At 38.2% G+C, this 22,751-nt stretch overlaps 1 protein-coding gene across 3 annotated transcripts in view; it reads right to left on the bottom strand.

The window, feature by feature from the left end:
• The window catches only part of MTM1 (myotubularin 1), a 43,504-nt gene extending 20,753 nt beyond the window's left edge, over positions 1-22,751 (bottom strand). The window contains exons 1-7 of one of the 3 annotated variants that reach the window (XM_026079763.1): positions 21,775-22,751; positions 20,849-21,048; positions 11,121-11,195; positions 10,061-10,133; positions 8,512-8,606; positions 7,391-7,501; positions 6,335-6,436 (exon numbers count right to left, since the gene is read on the bottom strand). In XM_026079763.1, coding sequence (XP_025935548.1) covers positions 6,335-6,436; positions 7,391-7,501; positions 8,512-8,606; positions 10,061-10,133; positions 11,121-11,183 — 444 coding nt within the window. In that variant the 5' untranslated portion in view covers positions 11,184-11,195; positions 20,849-21,048; positions 21,775-22,751. Of the gene's footprint in view, positions 1-6,334; positions 6,437-7,390; positions 7,502-8,511; positions 8,607-10,060; positions 10,134-11,120; positions 11,196-20,848 lie in introns of all 3 variants that reach the window. The other 2 variants (XM_026079771.1, XM_026079753.1) reach the window with 2 other exon arrangements.

The following is a 22,751-nucleotide window of genomic DNA, read 5'->3' as shown; positions in this document are numbered from 1 at the left end:
TTAAATCTGTGTATAGAATGAAAGCAGCAATTTCACTATAGGTCCATAGACTAAAAAGCAGAAGAAACTGCACTTAAGAAAAGCCTTCAAGCTTTTAACATTTTTGGTAAACTATTTTTTATGCTTTACTGTGCAAATAATTCTGTTTACTTCCGTGCAGGTGCTAACCCAAAATTTCAACACAGTCTGTGGGAAGATTGAAAAAGAGACTAAGTACTTGCCTTTAACATTTAACTTTATTACCACCATTTTGCACACAAAAATTAGCATGGGATATACCGGTTGCTTACAACACAGTATTTCTGAGATAAAGAAAAGAGCAGTTGTGATCTGACAGTACAGTCTGGCAAGCAGCATATTTAAAAATAGTTATATTTGTATTTACAATAGTTACATTTTTACTCTGTTTATACAATTATATTATATGAATATAAGTTCTATATATTCATAAATACATAACAAATACATACAATTTAGTAAATATTCTACCAATCTTTATACAAGATAAGAAAGCAGCAAACCAAGAAATTGTTAAAAAGCAAACAGAGCCAACTGTTTTCTCTATTTCTTACTGGTTTATGCCTCTTATACACTATAAATCATTAAGCTTTTACTCAGTGGAAAAGCTGTCAGTTTCCCAGTGTGTTTAAAAATAAAGTTGTCATTATCCTTGGCTTTAATACACCATTACTACAACTGAGCCAGTTATGAATATCTTATCTGCTTGTCTGAAAACTAAGATCAGATATTGTAATATTTTCATAATTAACGTCTGATCATTTCCGAATGTGGTAACCTTCCACAATTATTGTACTGAGACTGATGAAGTCATTCAGAACAAAGCTTCAAGTCAAAACGGTGTTTGCAAAATCAAGTGCTCCTTCAGATGGGCACCTATGCCAGGCTTCACTGCTGTCAAAAATCATCTTTGCAAATCCAGTAGCAATGCTGGATAATCTGATTCTCAGATATTTTTAATCCTCTGAATAACTAAATGAGGGGTGGGGATGGTGGAAGTCAGACAGCATGGTTACCAGTGTATCTCATCTAAACTGGCATTCCCATCGAGCTACCACGGCTAGAAACAAACATGTATCATGCAGGTACTATGGTGGTGAATAATCTTATAAAAAAAGACATGTCATTTCAATATCAGGAAGTGAAGCAGCTGCTGTGCAGAAACTAGACTAGAGAGGCTAAATATATCTCGTCTTTTGTGGGGCTACTAAAATTTAAGTTCTTTTACACTGTTACAGCAAAGATTTTCTTCCAACTAGCTCAAGCTTGCAAATGCAAAAGAGGGTTGGGGATAGCAGCTGTTTGTGCTATATCAACTAAGCTGTCAGTCAGATGAGCTATCAGATTTTACATGATGCTAGTAATTCAGGGAGATCTGAACCTGACCTATACTCAAACTGATGAGAGCCAAGAACAAGCTCATAGAAGCAAGCACAAAGCACAATGTTGAGACACTGATGAGAAGTTGAGAACAGACTTGGGATTTCTTATAGGTTCTCAAACACTAGGTATTGGGAAAGTGATGGATAAAACCCTTGGAAATAAAAAGAAACAATATGTTCCATTCAGAAATATTATTTGAAGATGTATTCATCTCCTATTTGTCTGAGAAAAAGATAAACATGAAGAAAAGAGAAGCAAGGCATCCCTAAAAAAAATTCTTGTTTGGGATCAGCTCTAAGGGTAAGGCTCCATGGCAGCTAAAATCAGTCTAAACCCTTGCTGTCCTGCACCACCTTGCCACTGCAGTCGCATAAGCAGCGGTGCTGCCGAACCAGCTGAAGAGGTGCAGTTCCACAAGGTGGTCTGACCAAACTTACCAGCTTAACCCTGCTGAAAAGGGGCTGTCCCTTTCCTTTCTCTCCTGCCTGCTCCCTGTTGCACACCCCGCCACACACACTGATTTCAAACCAAGTCTACCCAATTTACTAAAAACAGCACAAGACTAACTCAAGATGACAGTATTTTGTGCTGGGCTGGTGAGCTGCGTTGGCTTACTTTGCGATTATACAACTGTCAGTTTGGCATAAGAGGAAGAAACAACCACGTGGCTGGAAGGCAGCGAGAGGGAGAACAGAGAAAAGCAGGACTTCACCATTTTAGTAGCAGAGGTCCCATCTTCACCCAGCTGTCACGTGAAGCCACAGCACAATCTTTATACAATATCTCCCTGATCAAACTGGCTGTAGGGCCACAAAGCATTAGCACACGTTCAAGGGAGAAGACAGGCATGCACGGCCCAGATACACTGCCATATGCCACCGGTGAAGTCACATTGTAAACAAGCCACTGAAAGAGGCCGTCTCATCCGCCCTGCCCATTCATTTCCCTCAGCAAAAAGCATCCAGAGGCCCCCACCCCACCCCCATGCTGGGCTAACGAGACTGAGGAAATGACCAGGTTGGAGCATTTTTTTCCCCTTGCTTTGCTTCAGGCCATTTCAGTTCCATACGTGGTTCACTGTGCACCCTCAAACTCCTGCAGGGAAACTGAGGCAGGAATGAGTGACCAGTCAGAAACACTCATCTTTGGCAGGATCAATTTAAACTGCTTGCTGAAATACAGTGAGAGCATGCCAAAACATATACTCTTAGCTGCTTTTAAAGTCGATGGCTCATACACATTGTAACACAAACAAGATCAGATGCAACTACACAACATACACAGACTCACTTTATTTCACTTAGAGATAATTAAAATTTCTAATAGCTATACTCTGTTCCAGACATAGCTAAGAGTATACAAAGTACAGCCACTCTCCGTTTCTTCACTATCTTCAAGTTTTGTGTTCTACTGAATCAAAAGTGAGAACCACCTCTGCCGTGACTAAGCCTTTCGTTATTAAGCACAACTTTTATTGGCAAGTTACATTCAAAGTAGCCCGGGCTATGTATTAATGAGCCTTAACAGATTCAAAACATGCAACAGAAAGTAGCATGTGTACTATTCTACACATTACTCACAACCATCACTAGATAGGAACACTGCAGTTTCTGATGACCTAAAGCTTAATATAGGTTCACATTTCATCACCATGTTATTCCCAGCTCTATAGTTGGGTTAGACACTGTAAAACAATCCCACAAGGGACCCTTCCAATTCAATTATAACTTAATTTGCCCACATTCAGGCATGCAAACCTGCACAGGTGAATTCTAAAATTTAAAGGAAGTACTTCAAAAGAAATCTTAAAAATTAAAAGGCATCAATTCATGAAATAAAACTCTTTGCATGTCCAAAGCTGGTGATCATCATAACTGGACTGAAGACTATCTAAACAATACTAACTACCAATTCAGTCAAGACAAACAAGCCACTTCTGCTAGATTGTCCATAGCTGTAATTTAAGAGTCTTGTGCCTATTTTAACAGACAGTGGCATTAAGCGTGGGTTGCCACGTGGTGTGGAAATGATGCAGCTTTCCATTTTATCCTGGAAAATGGAATGAAGAGTTTGGTGGGATACACAAAGAGGACCTCGAGTCCTATGTCTGATCAACTTTATCAGCAGTACTTAGTTTTCTTCAGAAGAAGAAAACAGGAATGTCCCTCTACCTCTAATAACTCAGGCTGCCAAAAGACACAGGAGTATAGAAAAAAAACTTAAGTGATAAACTGTTATTTTCCACCTGGGACAACTGCTCTTTCTGTTAAGTTGTTGGTTGTAAAGAAAAAAGTATTCAGCAATCATTCTTAAAGTAAATCTTGAAGAGATTATGTTTAGTGGAATTTAGCCAAGTAAACTGCTTATTACTCAGTCTGCTTTAACTACAACCTATAAATTTTAATGCATAACAAATGAAAGTGAAAACAGATCATTTACTATCATCATTATAGTACTTCAGAAAATGGTCATGGCAACAGACTGATAAGAAAGTCTGATACTCTCGATTTAAAGAACAGCAGATACAAAACATCTACAATACATATTCAATACTAAAATCTGTAGAGCAAGCTAAAATATATCTCCAACAAAACCCCTGAAATTTCAAATCATCAGATAAATTGGTGTCTATTTCTAAATTCCCAATATGCAAGAATTTTTATTTAAGGACAAAAATTTGTTTCAGGGCTTCATAATTCACTTACTAGAGCAAAGAGCATAATTTAAACCAAAGAAGTGACCTGTGCTACGTTCCCTGCTATCTCACAGCTTACTGAAGTCACTAATCACAATTCTGGAAGCATGGAGATTGAGCATAAAGCTTTGTGTTTCTTTTTTAAAGATGAAATATTTACATGTAACAAAGTTACTGACCACATTCTCATGTTTGATGCATTGATTCTTTCTTGCAATATACGAAATGTAAAAATGAAGACTCCTTTCAACCCCCTCACGTGGGACACAGACAAATCATTCAGCCGCAGGCCATTACTACCAATTTGTTTCCCAACTATCTTCTGTAAGTTTATAATTTTTTATCTTGAAATTTTATTTCTTCACCTCACTATACTCTAGAGAACTATTCCAAAGCTTGCTTTATTTAGATGGCTTTCTTTAAATTATCATTCCAAATTTCCAGTTTTACTTATTTGATTCAATACCAGCATTATCCCTCAGCACATATAATCCCTCCCTCTGCACTATCTAGTACTAAAAAGACTTTTCCACCTTCTTTTTGGCCAAGTTCTGTTCATTTCCTCTTGTAAATCATTTCTGCACATTATTCTTCCAAATCCTTTTCTGATCATCCAAACTTAAGCCTCATACAATGGGGCTCTGCCAAAACATTCTTGTCTTACATGCTGTCAGAATTGCAATTAATTTCTTCAGCCTTAAGAAGAGAAGGCTGAGGGGGATCTATTCAGAGTCTGGTAATTACAGAGAAAATGGTGATACTATCCTCACAAGGATGCACAGAGAGAGGACGAGAGGCAGTGGACAAGTTGCTCAGGGGAAATTCCATCCGGATGTTAGAAAAAAAAATTCTTCATCCTGAGAACAATTAAACTTTGGAAGAGAGAGCCCAGAGAATATGGAAATATTCCGGCTTGACAGTGCCCTAGATAGCCTAATCTAAGGCCCTACTTTCATCAGAAGCCTGGATAAGATGATCTCCAGAAGTTGCTTCCAACCTAAACTTTTCTATGATTTGACGTTTCTATGTATAGCTTTCTTCTTTCCATCATCCCTTCAAAATCCCATCTGAAGTCCATATGTCCTGTTACGCTTTCAATCATTCTCTATTGTAAGATGTATAAAAATACCTACAGTAGAATGAGACATACACTTGCTTCTCCAAAAGTTTTCTTTACTTGCAAGTACAACTCCTTGCACCTGCCCAACTGTAAGAACTCCAGTGTACTTACGTAGAAATCTGTTTCATTTTGTAAGAGCTATTCATCAACACTACAAAATATTCTAACAAAAATATTTATTTTTCCTTATGCTTCCATTCTACAGACTATTTGAATACAGAATGCTAAGTTTCTACAGAAAAAATAAAAAATGTTTACAGAGCATAGTCCATATATATATATATGTATATCTATCTATACATATCTATCTTTGGAGAATGAAATAAGATTCTTGCTGCAACTTCATGTAGTCAAATTCTGTGAACAAAGTTCAAATTCAAAGCACAACCCTCCAACTGTGGAAAAAAAAGCTCTTATACAGTTAGCCTAAATAAATGCAACCCAATAAAACAGAAAGTTAATTTTACAGAAGACAGCATAAAGCATTTAGTAAAGATATGCCAAAGTGATCCACTCAGCACAGCATACTGATTCTAGCAAAGAAACAAAAGATAACGGTTGGTTAACTTTGTTGTCGCTCAGCAGCTTCCATAAGATGTTTTTACCTGCAATACGTCTGCATAAATTCATAACTGTATTATCTATCGGTTATATTATTTATCAGTAACTGCCAATAAAACAACGGTTGGCTTACTGTGTCATCTTGTCCTAAAGTAAAATTCTTGGCAATTCACATTTATCATTGCCTTGGAGATTGCCCAAAGGTTTTAATGCTTTCAAGAAATCAAGTCATGTAAGTACTATTATATTACCCTGATTAAGGAACATAACTTACTATCTCTTGTTTTTCAGGAAAGAATGAAAGCAGTATGGGTCAGAGGGTGCTTAGCAGTGTACCTTAAGGATAGCATATAGCATCAATAATTTTACAGATACATAGACAAAACTATTCTAAACATACAAAATAAAAACATTAGTTCTCTATAGTTTATATTGACACTAGATTCTGTGGTTATTCTTTTTAGTGAGCCATGCTCTCCGTTATTAGGTCAAGCAGCTAAAGCTAGCAGGCAGGAATTCTGCAATAAGATGACTCAACAATAAACGATGCAACTTACCAAGTTATGTGACTGGGGAAAAGCATGTTTTGTGAGGACTTCAAATATATCTCTTCTACTGTGCCCTTCTTGTTTTAATGCAAACCGTAAGTTTCTCATATCCTAAAACAAAGGCATTATCTTTTAAAAGAATCAAATCAGTAAGGTACTTCTATTCGATGTATAAATGCTTTATTATACACTAAACATGATTTAGAATCTGCTTGCAACACACCTCAAACTGTTATGAATGTTCAGTTTTATGTTCTTACCCCATAAAATAGAAGACTTTACAAATAGCAGCCTCACATGCTGTGTGGTGAAGACACAGTTACAATGCTTTGACATTAAATCATCAGAAATGACTGTATCTTACTCACTAAAGTTTCATGGGCGATTGAATGTTTGTGGGATGGGAGTTTCCAAAGTGAAACTTTGCTAATAATCTGTCTAGACTACATTGCTTATTTTTGAAGTTAGTGAAGAGAAAATAGCTAGGGACAATGTGCACATTAACTACTGAGAACAAGAAGTCTGTGCGTACATATTCCATTAAAGAGTCAAAGACAGGACCCTGGATTATTCATTGGGAACTCCCCCCATAACCATATTTTTTCATGGCAAATTTTTTCTTAGACTAAGAAAATGGAGATAGGTGTTACATTAACTTCTCACTGCCTTTACAGCTTGCAAAAACTGACTCCTTTAAGCGTTGGATAGCTCTTCAAAGATTTAGGGTCTATAAAAAATTAAAATTTATTTAGAACCAATAAAATAAATGAAGAGGTGCAGGAATAATGCCCATTTCAATTTTCCACAGCCCAGTTCTCAAACCAGACTACTGTGCAAAATCACTTGTCAATCAACAATTAGGGAAAGACCAATCCTTCTCCAAAGACTTGTGCAGAGACAATGGTAAGCATCCCTTTATACAAAGGGTATTTCCCTGTCCAGTTCCAAAAAGTTCTTTTCAAATTCAGCTGTGAGGAGTACATGGTTTTTCATTCCTACAAATAGGTGAGCAGTGAGAAAAAGAACACGTAGATTGTTTTCTATTGAATTATTGGAAAGTCTTACTTTACACGTTATATCTAATCCATAAGAATTCTCTCCTCTGCTTGAAGCTCCTCCCATTTTTTCAATCCTTGAAATTACACCCAAAGGAACATTCAATACCACAACAGGGTCCTGCAAGGAAAATTTGGGTAAGGAAAGGATTAATCTGAAAAGGAACTCGGGCAAAATGTTCTTATGCTACAATAGAAAGCAGACATGAAACAGAGGAAACAAAGGAGTGTTTCTGGGTTTGACTGAGTCTCCCCTCTCAACATATCTACGAAGTTTGCACAGTCACTCTGCAGGCTTGAACATCAGACAGTTTTACATGCACCAAACAGCAAATATTTTATGCCATAAGACAGCTGGCAGGAAAAAAAAAAGGTGGAAACACCCTAAAAGATGAATTTTATAGCATACTTCTGACCGCCTTTGCTTGCTTTATTGATATACAGAATAAAGCAGAACAAAATTAAAAGGGAGATTACTAAAAGAGTCAGTTGCAACCAGACTGATCTTAGTTCAGTAATCTTAAAACCTTTTTTTCTTTAAACGTATTAAATAGACAACAGCCCATTTTATTCTTTCATATCACAGCTTAACAAACACTACCACTCCCGCAACCCACATTCTATTGAAGTATTTCTCTTTCAACATCAAGGACAATCAAAATCTTGGTTTACTGATAGTCATTTATAAAACTATTTGTATTTGAAGAACTATTGCAACTATCCATAGTTACTGCCCCAATCCATCACAGAGTAAGTGAGAAGGGTATAGCTATCAAGAAGCTCCAATAGAAAGACAAAAGTATCATCAGTTCAGTGTAAGCGATTAAACTGTAGTTTTACCTGGCAAAAATTATACATTTAAACACATTCAACTTTAAAGAACTTCCATTTTTATACTGACTTCTCAGTGGCACAGGGACAACTGCTGCTTAGTCATTACACAATTAAGGTGTCATTACAAATATTACAGACCATTTCAAGTAAAAATCCTCCCATGCAATTCCAAAAGTATACTTCTACATAAACTAAGAAACAAACTAACTGACCACAAAGTAAATCAAACGCAGTGATAGGATGGGAATGGGGGGTGTTAATTAATCCCATGGAAGTAACTGAGGGCATATTACTCACAGTTTCCACACTTCTTAGGTACAGTCTGTAGTTTGTGATGTACACTCGACCTTTAACAGGGCCATTGAAAGGACACATATAAATAACATCCTTGTCTGTAAAGAAATACAGCATTTCTTCAACATTATGAAATGAAAAATCAGAGTTAAGGACAACATCAATTAAGCAGCAGTAAAATAAAGCTAACTGCACTCATAAGAATCGCTCTAATAAGCTGAATGAAAGGAAAAAAGGTATAAAACAGAATTTTGTCCATTCGAACTAAGAAAATGTGAAAGCTTCAAATAGAAACTTGCCTAAATTCTTCCACTTGATTTCAGTAGTCTTCCTAGTTACATTTGCTTTCCTCTCATTCTTGTCACTATGTGCGGGAGGGTGGGACATAGTACAGCAACTTAAGCACTCCCTGGGATTACTGGACTGCACCACTCAATATCCCAGAACAAATACAATCTTTTGTTGATATCATTACATCTTTTAGTGCTCTGCAACCAGCTCTCCTGCATTAAAGTATAGTTCAGGTTGCAAAATTTTTAGAGAACTCTCTATCCTGAAGAGAACCATTACATTTCAGTTTGAGGCAACTGAATACAGCAGGGCCACCAGCACTGTTTCAGCAAGGACAGTAACAGAACAAGAGTACTAATACATACACTACTCAAAAATCCCTACCACTCAAGCAATCCCATTAAAGACTGAAGTGAAGCATCACAAGCTACCTGTTTCTCCTTGTCCACTCATTTCTTGAGCCCATTCTACTCATCTGCCTTCCACAACAAGCACCCTCCTTCCTTTGTGCTGCCCCACAGCAGAGGAAAAAAAAAATCATAAGGATATTAAATATTCTTCTTAGTCCCACACCCTGTCCCTCATGCCTTTCCCTCAACTTTCCTCATCAAAACACACAGGTACTTATTTTCACTCACCACTTTAGTTTTAGTTCAACTCACCTCGCTTACAAATTCATCTAAAAAATCACGAGGAGGGGATTCACAAATATAAAGCCTCTTTCAGTTGCATTCTGATACTCCATAGCAAACTTCCATGAGTGAAAAGCTTCATTCCAAGAAAAGCATCCACCAAATAGGGAAGCACTGTGCACCATATATTAATCTTCCTCATGCTACAGCATTAATATATGTCAAGGCTGACAAGTGCATAGTGGTTAAGTGCCTGTCATGTTGTGTAAAGGAAACATAAGATTGTACCTAGTGTAGCTGCAGTTTGGACTATGGTTAAACAGCAGATCAGTGCATAGTGTGTGGCATGTTTCACTGTCTTTTGAATTCAAAAGGGTTTGAGGGAATCTTGTCACTAGAAACTTGCTACTTAGTCTGTAGATATGATTATCACACACCTTGACCTGGCATTTCTTTGTACTGGAGGGTCTATGTGTGGAAGTCAAGAATTTAAAGTTTCTAAAGTGATTATTCTAATATAACTTACTCCTCTGCCCAACTCATTCCAAATTATGAAATAGTTCAGTAAGATACATGTATGCCAGACTCCTTCAACATACACTGCATGATATAGCTGTATAATTTCATACCTGTAACTCTAGTTTCTCCTGGCAGACGAGGTATTTCCTCATTTTGTTCCCAGTTAGTTCCATCTTTCAGAGTCTAAAGAGAAAGAGGTACAACAGCAGAACACATTTTATTTGCAACTGCTTCAAGTTCCAGATAGAAAAATCTTAAAGGGAATGTCAGTATGTGAAAGACCAGGTTTTTCCACAGCAGAAACTGACATACTAAATCGAAGGAGGAAAAAACACCACTCTCCTAAACCACAATTATTAAATATTAAACATTGAACGGAGCTCAAACATGAGCATGTTTTAATCTCTCTCCTTTCTACAGGATAATTAAAAATATTTGCATTAAATTGGAATGAAATTTCTATACCATGATTTTTCTAAAAGTTTTGTACATTTCATTTTCCTGGAAAAAAGTTTGCTCAGCTTAGAAAAGCAAATCAAAGGAAATCACTTGAGCAATATATTCACAAGCACCACACACAATTTACTTATTTGTGACTTTAGCAGGTTTAGTACTTTTTAAGAAAGACTAATAAAAATTAATCTTGTTTTTCAAGAACTGTTTTAAAAATACTTAAACCTTTAGTGTTTGTTCTGGTACACGGGTGGCATTTTCCTTAGCCTCACTGCATCCCAAAGCATGGAGGAATTTTTTAGCTGGCTTTAAGGTGAATACTCCCCCTACAGATCAACATTTTTAAACTGGGCCAGCCACACAACTAGATAAAACTCAGTTGTAGTACATAATTTTTTCTATAGCCTAGATTTGCCAAAATTGCAACAAAGCTACAGAAAATTTCAATGTAGAAAGCAAGAATTACAACAGATAGGTATATTAGAACTGATTTCAAGGGGAGGGAGTCTCATAATGTGTGATTAAGAGTATTTCCCTCAATCGCACTGAAACATATTAAACCTACTTAGTTGACTGCATTTGAATTTTAGCAATAAAAGTAAATGTACACAATCAAGAAAAGTGCCATCCAAAAATACTCAGTTTTGGATGCAAATATGGAAGGTAATGATCTTGGCAACATCTGATTTAAAAACATGAAAAATATGTTACACTCACCCTTTTAATTGAGGAGCTCTCCAAAGAATTTGAATTATATTTAGGTGTTGATGACGAAGCCATTATGGGTATCTGCTGAGAAAGCACATATTGGAGACTTAAACTTCCTCTTGGACTGCATACTGTTTACAGGAGAGATTTAGACATTGAAAGTCTGTAGGTAGACATCAAGAGCTTGCAAGAATGCTCTGCAAGATGGCATCAATTAAAAAAGATTACATTACTAGCTCTGGGATTGGTTCTTATAAAGAAGAATCTGACTCCAGCTGCATTTTATAATTCAGTTTGAATACTATTATTAGCCAAGTCAACAGAAATTAGAGCGCTTGCTTTAAGTGACAGGATACACATACTAGGAAACACAATCTACCTAGAGCATTTGTATTAAGAATTTTCATTTAGGAAAACAGGAACAAGCTACACAATTATTATACAGCTCTTGAAGTCACAAGCATCTCAACATATTCAAGTGTTTTGGGAAGTTGAAAAAAACAGGAGAGAAAGAAAACAGGAGTTCCACAGTACTTGTGCATTTAACMCCCCCCCCCCCACCCACCCATTTCCTAAACTGACACTTCAGCTAACCCACCAGAAGGGGGAGCGCACTACCTTCTGGACTGAACAGCCTCGATCCATTTAAAGAAAAAGGCTCTTTTCAGACTCAAGCTTTTTTTTTTTTTTAAATGGTATTGACTAAGGACAGAAGTGCATGATTCAGAATTAACCTTTTAAAGCATTTCCTGGTATTGCATAAGGGGTGTCCAGAACACACACGGAAAAAACTTATATTCCCAGTCCAGACAGTAACTTTGTAGCAAATTATAATTCCCTTTCACTAGTCTCACACCCTTCATCAAGCCCCTTGGACACTGTACAGCTATCTGGAAGGGTATTTTTAATCAGGGGATGGGAGGGTTACAGACTGCCCAATCTTTGTTTCCATTGCATAAAAGAAACACTCTAGCCTAAAATAAGCACTTTCTCTCACCCTTCAACAGTGAGAAAAGTTTGCAGAGGCCTCTGCACCGTGACAAACCAGCCCATGCTCCTGCCCAACGGGCTCACAGTGATGCTGCAGCCGACCTACGCAAGCAACAGCAACAGATTAAACTGCAAGATCCGCAAAGCTTTGAAGTTACTGTGACAGTACAGGAGAAAGTCTGTGCAGGAAGAAAACAGAAAGCCTCCACTTCAAGTCCTACAGGTTGGCTACCTTTCTACAATGTCCAAATATTCTATGTTTTATAAAGAAAACACAGGAAACCTGACACTGTACTTAAAACTACAGTATTCAGTGATAATCCTTATCAGAAAAGGCATAAAAAAAAATCACTCCTCCACAAAAAAAAAACCCACTCTATTAAGTTGGAAATGAAGAAAAAAGATTGAGACTGTCGAGCTGCTGGCATGGCCCTGCACACTGAGACCCCGCTTCCTTCCTCCAGCTCCTGAAGCCTCAGCTTTCTCCAAGCTGAGGAACAGAGCTGGAGCAGACTTCAGTACAACTGCTCTTCTAGGCTACCTTCCATAGAAAAAACTATTACAACATTGGAAATGAATGTTTTGACTATAAAGTTTAGTAGATTGAAAGAAGCTATTTTGGCAATTTTTCCTTACTTGCCATATCTTACATACATACCGTACATTTCACTTTTTCTAAGTTGTTACATTAACTTGTCAGTTGTCTGTAAGCACCCAGTATTTAAGTTTAGATTATTTTTCTCAATTTATTAAATCATATTTAAGTTTCAAATAACCAGGTATTCATAAAGATAAAAGGTACATTTACCAAGAGGCTTGTTTTAAAATATTTTTCCCACGAGAAGTAGTTTTTGTTCTTATTGCGAGAAATACCAACTGAGGCAGAGGCACAGAGTAGCTAGCTGAGCACAGAAGCCTCCGTTTTCTACGCCAGCAACGGAAAGCAGTTTTACTAGAGCTCACAGAAGTTTAAGTCAAGGGCTGCACCAACCAGCGAGGCAAGGGAGCACAAACGAGCCGCAGGAAAGGGACTTACAGAAGACACGGCTGCTCTGGCTGGATGCGCCCTGCCAAACAGGAGTTTGGGCACAGCCAGGCTAATTTTCCATCCCACAGCCACCGCTGCTCCACCAGCGAAGCCTCAGGGCCGAAGATGCGGCAGTCACACAAGCCCACCCGGGATCCCGGACATCCACCCCAGCGCTAGCCCGTCCTGTCTCAGCTCCCAATGTCCAAGCTCACAAGAACATGGCTAGCGTGGATATTCCTGAAGGTCTTTAATGCTGCCTCCAATCCTAGCACAGATCTACTGCTTGCTTTGGGAACAGTATGGAGAGATTTAAAAGCTTTCTGCTTCCTCCTTCAACTTCTGGATTTCCTCCCCTATTACACACTCACTGAATTCCGATGGAAGCGTAGCTTTACCCGAGGCGAGTTACATGGCCGGAACAATCATTTGACTCAGAACATTGGCTGTAACTTTTGCATAAGTTAAAATAACTAAGCAGAGGAGATCCTTTTAGTTACAAAAATTTCTCTTTATAGCACCTGAGGATACCGCAGCAGAGAGCTCATCTCCCCTCCTAACTGCCAGCCCACTAGGCCACTTCAAGCAAATGAGATTTCAGGACAGTTTTTATAGTTGAACTTTGCGTGTGAGTTTCCATGTACATAAATGAGTTTACTTTGTGTAAAATGCTTTCGACACTCCCCAAGACTGATTTCTTTAGACATACTTTACAGTGAGAATGAATTTGCTCGCTGACTTCTATTTCAAGATGTAGGAAATATTCCACAGAATATTTCATTACAGAATTATAACCAACTAGTGCTTCATTTCCAACACAAATGATGCAAACTAGACTTCTTTAGAGGTAATTAAGTTCAATAAATATGTATTTGAGGTAAAGTGTTATCTGTCAGATTTGTTTTTTTAAATCCATTATACATGTGTTCCTTAAAAAAATTAAGGCAAGTTATTTTGCCAGAACATAAGTGGAAGAATCCTCTTAATGCTACCTAAATTTTGCTTGGAAATCCAATCACGCTTTAAAAATCCAAGTACTAAGCAGCACATTTATAACCATCCACATTAGTCTGATTTTTATAACTATGGTCAAGTAATTAAACTTTACATTAGATTATTTTTTCATATGACTTTATTTTGGATTAATAAGACAAGGAATAAGACTTAAATTAAGAACCCAAGATGCAAAGCCCTGCACCTCGAGGGCATAACCCCTGGCAGCAACAGAGGCCGGTGGCTGGCTGAGCAGGGAGCAGCGCTGCAGAAGGACCCTGCGTGGGGAGGCGTTGCGTGAAGCGGCAAGCTGAAGGGGAGCTAAACACACAGCTTTTCCCCCCGCGAGGACAGTCAAGCAGTGAAAGAGGGGCCCAGGGAAGTTGTGCGGTCGCCATCCTCAGAGGCTCTCAAAACCCAAACGAATAAAGCTCTGAACAACCTGGTCGGATCTCAAAGTGGACCCTGCTTGGAGCAAGAGGCAGAATTAGAGACTTCCTGAAGTCCTGTCCAACCTTCAGGGAACAGATAAGATCAAGTTCTCATTTAAAAGTACTGTCAGTCAAGGATGTACCCTCAAAGAGGTGGTTTCCTTTACACAAAAGGAGCACATATTTTCAGAACCTGTTTTTAAAATGAACATTAAATATTTCCTTTTATAATATTATTTTTCTGACAAATTATAGGAGCAGTTTCTGGCAACCTGCCAAAGTGATATCGCCCTGAACAATCCAAAGGCATATTCCAGTAGTCTTAAAATAGCTACAACTTTCTAATTATTATGGAGCAGCAGCAGTCCTTCCACATAGGGAAAAAAAATCTTACAAGTTATTTTCCACTGTAAACGTATTTTATTCCCCACTATCACCCATATATACTTGCACTAAATGAAAACCGCACAAACCTCAAGGCTTGTCAGTAGCGGAACAGAAGTACAATTATGCTACAAAAATCTAAAATGAATCAGACAACTTCGCTTACGATGTTCTGCAGTTACAAACACTTGAACGTTTTTCCTTCATGTAGAGTAGCAAGCAGTCAAAGCAGTTTTTGCTGGGTTTAACTTGAACTAATAAACAAAGCTTTGTTAAAGTTATCAAAAGTTAAGATAGTAACACTACCAAGAAATGTAGGCTCCAACGTCTTACAATAACAATTAAAACAAATTACTTGGGACCTGTATGATATTTATACTTGTGCTTCCTAGGATTCATGGGAATGGAGCCACAACAGCATTTGAAAGGATGAGCACTAAAGGGCAGATTTTAAGGAGGCAATTCAAGGATTCCATTGACTTTTACAAAGAAACACACATGCGCACAGACAAAATCTATACAAATTTTAAAATTTGTCAATAAGCTTTTTAGGGTTAAGAAACCAGAAATGACTAGCTAATATGCCAACAGGTTGGAGGGAGACAAAACACCCACCACATACTTCTGTAGGTCTTCTCATGCTACCTACCATCTTTAGAGCCTATGAGATAGGCAAGGTGAGGGAAAAAGCAAAGGAGACGGGGGGAGGCTGTGCCAATATATCCATCAGTCCCTTATCAAGCTCAGAAACTCACTGGCACACTTATTTCTCCTTCAAGATGTATGCACCTTGGAAAGACCAACAGATGCTTTCAAGCCTTGTAAGCCACAGCAACCTGAGGAGTCTGGCTTGGTGTGTTTAGGATCCAGGAACAAATGAAGGCTCACTCGACATTTTGGTGGGCCTTCCAAGGCTTTGTCTTCACCCCAGAATTGCACAAAGTAACTTGTAACTGTTGTATGACTGACTGAGCCATGCTTATGTCAACTTAAATCTTTACATGCACAAAGCGTTAGTACATGCCCAAAAGACACCAACACAACATCATCAAAAAATTCTGACATCAAGTAAACTGCATCAAGTAAACAGCTGTGAGCACCACTTTCCAGATACTTAATGTTCTTGACCCTCCATCACTGGATTAAAGCTTCAGAAAAAAATTCTTTTAATATTGTGCCTATCTATCATTTGGTTCAACGACAATTTTGACAGCACTTTATGTAAAATGAAATACTTTCTTTTACATTGTCTATAGTGTTCAATATGTTAATCTGGAAAGACTGAGGAAATGAAACCGCTAAGTTATCACACACAAGACAATCTACTGAGTAAGAGTGCAAAAGATGTTAGTGACACGCACAACTACAGTACAATCAGTTATTATATACGTAAAGGCAACCGGAGAGGGATGAGGGTTTTTGTTTGTTTGTTTTAGTATCAGATTTATCAATGAGGTGAAAAAGAGCAAAGACAGAATGCATGTTTTCTAGAAGCATTCTGATTACTGTGTCACAACATCTGTAGCATGACACAAGGTAATGCCAGTTCTCATTATCCTGCTCCAGATAAGGATTTGTGCAAAAATCCGTTCACCTCCAAGGCTTTTCTTAAAAATATAGTTACAAAATTTATTATGCCTCCCTTCACCATTCAGCTTTGAAATTATTCAGGAAACAATTAGAGCACTTCTAGAAAGAGTTGGACAATTGGACAACTCTTGGACAATTATCATTTAATACTTGAAAGAGCTCAGGTCATTAGGTTATTCGCTCAAGATCTGCAATCCATCTGCTTGTCTAAATAAAAGTGAAGTCATTTGCACAGTTATACTTGATATCAACTCATAAGCTGCTTCAAAGAGAGAAGAATATTAGATATGTAAGCAATTTTTCACTGTGTTTGAGGGGCAAGAGAAGGTTTGTGCAATTAGACATAATAAGCTGCTCACACCCTCACTTGTACAGAAAATGAAAAAGCAGATTTACAACAAAGTATGCCAGCATTACTACACCAAATAAAGCTCTCTAATCTTTGTATAACAACCTTCAGAGACAGCATAAAAACACTGTCTTGTGTCTCCTTAATAAAATTAAAAATGTAAAATAAAGTCAAAGTCCTTAAAAACAAAACATACCAGTCAACCCCATAACTACACAGAACAGAAAACAATACATAGGTTTTCAGAAACAATACACAGAACAGAGCAGAACTCTAAGAACATCTCACCAAGACAGAAACAAAATTAAGCTTCAACTTGAAAGAGGAAGAGGGAAAAAACATATTTCATTCTAAGTGTGAGGTGGGGAGAGGGCAGGAAGGGAACATAAATCCTTTAAAAAAAAATGAAAAAACAACAGTCCTAAAGGGTCACGCTAGCAACAGCAACTAAGATGCCATATCAGATAGTCACTGAAATAAGCATCAGCATCTCTAGCACTACTAAATGAGTGTTTAATCTAATGAAGTCAACAATAGTCATTCATCTCACTAAAGATCTAATAAATTTTAGAACTATATATAAAAAAATACAGGGATACCAAACAAGTCACAAGAAAGCTCTATATCACAAGCAATGAAGGCAGCTTTCCAGACCTTGGCTGTCCCAAACCAATCAGTGCCAATCAACCAAACAGGAACACAGTGAGCTCAGAGGGCCATCACCAGCCAAACAAGTCTGCAGAATCAACACATCTTTCATGTGACAAGTTATGTTTTAGCACAGAGAAACTATATTCGACAAGTGAAAAACAGGGTAGCAGGAATCTCCAAAGCTTAAAAAAGCTACAGAAAAGTAAGCATAATGTAAAGCACTGCAGTATCAAAATAGGTATCAGGTATCAAGAAAAAAATAAAAACCACAAAACACAGAAATCTTTGTTTATATTTATTTCCCCAAGGAGAAAGGGGGAGGGGAAGACAGGCTTCCTGCAACAGTGAAAGATACCAGTGCAGGTTGTTATTTATAAGCAAAACTCAATTTTTACATAGTAATTTTGTTCATACTCGCTATACAACTGACATTTAGTTAACTTAAAAAAAACAGATTTGAACGTTTGAAAGTCACACAGTACTGACATTAAAAACATGTTTAGTGTAAGGCCAATGCACATATTTACTTGTCACTTGTTGCATAACTGAGAGCAAACAAAAATAAAGGTTCATATAACATATGGAAAATCAAAATGTCTGTGAGACGCAAGCACCATTTAAACAGGAAGAGGAAGAGGCTCTCTTAAGTCACTTAATAGAGCATTTAAGATTTTTTTTTTTTCTGTCGAGTTCAAGGACAAATTATACCTATGATGTGCAAAGGTGATTTGTTGCTGCAGACCAAATTATATGCTTCTGCCTACGCTTTTTCCAAACTGTATCTTTGGAGTCAATATGGATTACTAGATCATATAATCACCTATTTCTACTTTATCATCAGTTACGGGATGCAAAATCCTTTCAAGTGTAATCTCTCAGTAATAAATTCTGCTGCTTTTCCCTTTCCCCCAGTGGAACCTCACGATTCTATTGATCTTGGACTCGATTATGCCACTAGTGGGTCTCCTCCCCTTAACGTCTGAATCATGCTCCCCTACCTGCATGGGCCTACTGAATCCACGCTGTCTGGGGAAAGCATATGAGCTTTGAAGTCTCTCTAAAAGCCTCCTCAATTTAAGCCATAACTAGAACACAAAAATCATGTCAGAAATATAAGACTGAACAGGATACTGTGCATGTAGAACATATAGAAAGTAGAGTTAGTATTTGCCCTTCTGCACTGAAGTTTAAGTCAATTTATCCAGCTCATCAGTAATGAACAATAAAATATGGCTGTTCTATGTTATGTTCTTATGTTCTACAAAAAAAATAGTAGAATAGTACCACTTTGAAAAAACCTTGAAATCTAGAGCTACTTGTTTGCTAGAAGCAAATTCCCTCCCAGACTTCCCTGAGTTTAAGAAAACTGTATTCCAGCATCCCTGATGCTGCCAGTTCTCGGCTAGACTGTGAATGGCAAACCTTCAAACCAACATGGGAGTGCTGTATTTGTTTGTGAAGAATCAGAACTGCCACCTAAAAAACACTTTCTAGTTCCCTAACACAGCCTATACTTAGATGGGCAAGTCATCGCCCCAAAGAACTCTTGTGAACAACAGGCAGATATAAACCAGAGCGCCCAACAGCCAAGGGACTGCTAATGCAGCAAACAAATCAGAAGCACGCCAGCTGCCAGCCCACTCCTATTTTATAGGCATCACTATACCAGGTAGTTTTGAAGACATTGACAAATGCCGACAATGTAGTTCTACAAAGGGAAGCACGTAGCTGAAACCAGAAAGTTTGCCAAATATTTTCTCAGTGCCACTAGATCCTACAAGCCTCACCACCCCCACCTCAGGACATGTTTCTTAAACAAATCATCTTGTAGCCTGTACTTGGAAGCCAGGTATTAAATTAATAATAAACAGAGAAAGAAAAAAAAAAAAACACACACACTTCAGTTCTGTCTTGAATGACATTTCTTTTATTTTTCTCCTGTGTTGATTTAAAGATTTTCTTTTATTGACTGATCCTCTCATAGAATTTGACTACCACCCTACTTTTAAAACAACACTTTCAACAAGACCTCACACAAAAGTTCACAACATTACTTTTTCTAATTATGATCCCCATTTCTTCCCCCTTTCAAATTATATTGAAAACATAGCCTAGGGCGATGTCCCTGGCTTTTATCCCAGCTACCATTTTAGCAAGAGAATTACAAGCACTCTTATAAGGAGAAATGATACAACAGGACATCAGGAACAGTAACTTTTCTGCTGAAGGACTTTGATCTGTTAGTTGGCTATTTCTCAGGCTGTGTATCACTGTAACAAGAAAAAAAAACAGCACCTGTTTCAGTGGTAATAAACATTTATTTGCTAGGTCCTGTTTTCTGACTTTGTCAGAGATCTATTCCCTGCAACTTACGCTAACAATTATTTCTGCCCACTCTTACTCTCTAATTTTCCTGTATTTGTTCTATGCATAACATCTTTCTTCTGCCATTATTATGTTTTTTCTGACTTTTTCTTATTTACTCTGATAACTCTGAGTAGTAACTCTAAAGTGGAGGTGACAATCACGTGAGTGAATCAGAACAAGCAGTAGGTCTCCTTTTACACATGGAGCCCTCTACAGCAAATAGCTTTTATATCTAGCTAGATTAAGTGGCAGGGCAAAAACAAGTGTTTTTTAGGAATCATTCATCAGGTTACCTCCAGAATCAGCAATACATCTATAGGATGCCTATTCCTGCAAGCTGATCCATGGCTTTCTAAACCCACCCAGACTACTTCCCCTACTTTGCATCCCCTGCAGGGAATGTATACTTCCCACACTGTCAAAAGCTGATGCAGTTGACAAGAATGCCTATGGGATAGCAAATACAGCTTCAAAGTTTTCTATTAAGAAAGCCTTCAGCTGCTCCCTGCTCATTCTTCTTGAAAGATATCCCCTTAGGCCACTATAGTTCTATTACTAAAGATATAAATGATGATTCCACAGGAGAAATGGAAATTTTATCTGTTATGCATTGATATATTGTATAAAAAAGCTACATTATCATGGCTAAAGTGACATCCCTTGTTCAGGCTTTCCTCCAAACTTCCTTTGATAACATATACAACCGATGCATTAGACTCAGTCTCTTTCATCTGCTGTGCTTAGTTCCCGCTCGCTGTACAAGCATTTCTTCTCCGAATACACACTGAACTGAATTACACATGCTACTGTGGAGAAAATACCATTTTGAGTTTGTCCCCATTTGAAAAAAGCAGACAAAGCTCTGATGAAGTCATCAAATTGTTCTTTGCTTCACTCCCAAGAAAGGGGCAGTCAGAACTACCCTGCCCAAGTCATTCATGGGGCAGCACCATACCTTTAGGCACACTCTCTTTCAGGTAACAAGCAGGGACTTCACTGGGCGCAGGAAGTTTGGGACTTCTTTGAAACCACAGATTTCACAGCTGCTGATGTACATGACACATGGTCCGGTCACATAGCACTGAAAAGCCTCTGGCATATGTCCTTTCCACTCGTTATATTCGACCACTCAGTGAAGGAGTTGGGCACCAGTCACTTAGATTTTCCAAACAAACAAAAAAACCCACAAGCACATATCACATATCTTACACGAAAGTGTAACCTGGTCTACTTGAAAACACTTATTTCTACTTTTCCTTGCTCAAGAAGCCTCCAGGTCTAATAAGTCACTTCAGCTGTAGAAAACAGAGGCCCTCTTAGGTGTGCGATGAAAGGACAACAGCGTGTTCATCACTTTCAAACGACACCTGACTTTTGTGCTGTAACAGGTCCTTGACAGGACTGCCACAGGTAAGAAGACATACTGCCCGTGCTGCCAGAATATTCCAACTGACACTACTTTTTAAAAACTTCAGAAAGGAAGCAAAACCCCAGAATAGTCACTACAAAGAATACTCTGGAGAAGGAAACAAACAGTAATAATTCTGCTTATGTTTTATCTTGTACCAGCAGGTATAGCATCAGGTAGTTGAAGGTAAGAAGTGAGCTGAAGAACTTTCTCCCCTGAAACTTTAAGATACACAGTTTTTAAGTTTTTTCTAACATGCAAATTCTATATAGACTCCTAACCATACATACATTCACCACACATATTTGAACATCTTACTGTGCACTGTTAAGCATTTATTCTCGCATACATCCCCAAAGAATATTAGCATTTATTCTTTTCTTTTCCAAAATACATTCGGGTATGAATTTAATATGAAAGGTAATGTGTAATTAGGGGAAGTCAGCAAGAAACAAGCATGAAGAGAAACTTACTTTTTACACAATTCAAGTTCTTACACAAATGGATGTATTCTCCTTTAAAAACATACACACACAAAATTAAAGATTTACAGTTTGCTCTCATGATGCTAAACTTGCATTCTAAATTAACTATTATTAGTTAATATTGCAACAATACCAAGAATATATTAGCACTAGAGTTTGTTCAGCCTTAATGATGCTACAGCCTGTCTCTTCAGCAGGTGCTTCTTTTGGCAACCACAGAATGACAAACAGTACAGAAAGAAAATTCTGCATTTTATTGGAAACATCTCTATCTCAACTCTTGCAAATTTGCCACACGATGAAGCTATGTGCAACTGAAAAAGCCCCATGTATTAAAGTTTCCTATACTTAACAGCTTTTTAAATAACTGTAAAGCTCAACTTCTTTTTAACCACCTAAACCACAAATTAACATTAAAAAGAAGCTCTAGCAGGAAAGAGGTTCCAGTTTTGTACAGCGATGCCTTTTGATCATAAGCTATCTGCCCTTCAAACCTGGTTAATGATAAGCAAATATGACTACTAGCAGGCAACAGGCACAACACTGCTCAAAAACAGGTATTATGCACTAGGGCCAAGGTACTTTTTAAACATACACAGTTTCAGCTAGTACCTATCGTGACAAGTCAATCTATAGGCCAACTGCAAAGCAGTTCTTAACAGCTACGCAATTTTAACTTTGCCCACGCTGTACTCTAGGGTCTCGAGGAAAACGGGCTTTCTGTGAAGAGGAGGAGGAAGGCTGGGGGCGTGGGGAAGGTATTAGCTACAGGCACACCTGCAAGAACAAAAGTCCAACTAGGAATTAAGCTGCGCATCGCTGCAGCGCAAAGCCCGGCAAGCAGAGCCCTCGCCCGCTGCGACCCAGCTAACAGCGCCTGCCCGCAACGGAAGGTCTCGGGCTTCCGCAGCGCGGCGGCGGGCGGGGAGCGCACCTCCGCCGCCCCGCGGGTCCCAGCGGCACGA

The sequence above is a fragment of the Apteryx rowi genome, unplaced genomic scaffold, assembly GCF_003343035.1.
Source record: "Apteryx rowi isolate R43461 unplaced genomic scaffold, aptRow1 scaffold_115, whole genome shotgun sequence".
NCBI classification, from domain to species: Eukaryota; Metazoa; Chordata; class Aves; order Apterygiformes; family Apterygidae; genus Apteryx; species Apteryx rowi.
This window is presented reverse-complemented; position numbering and strand designations above follow the sequence as displayed.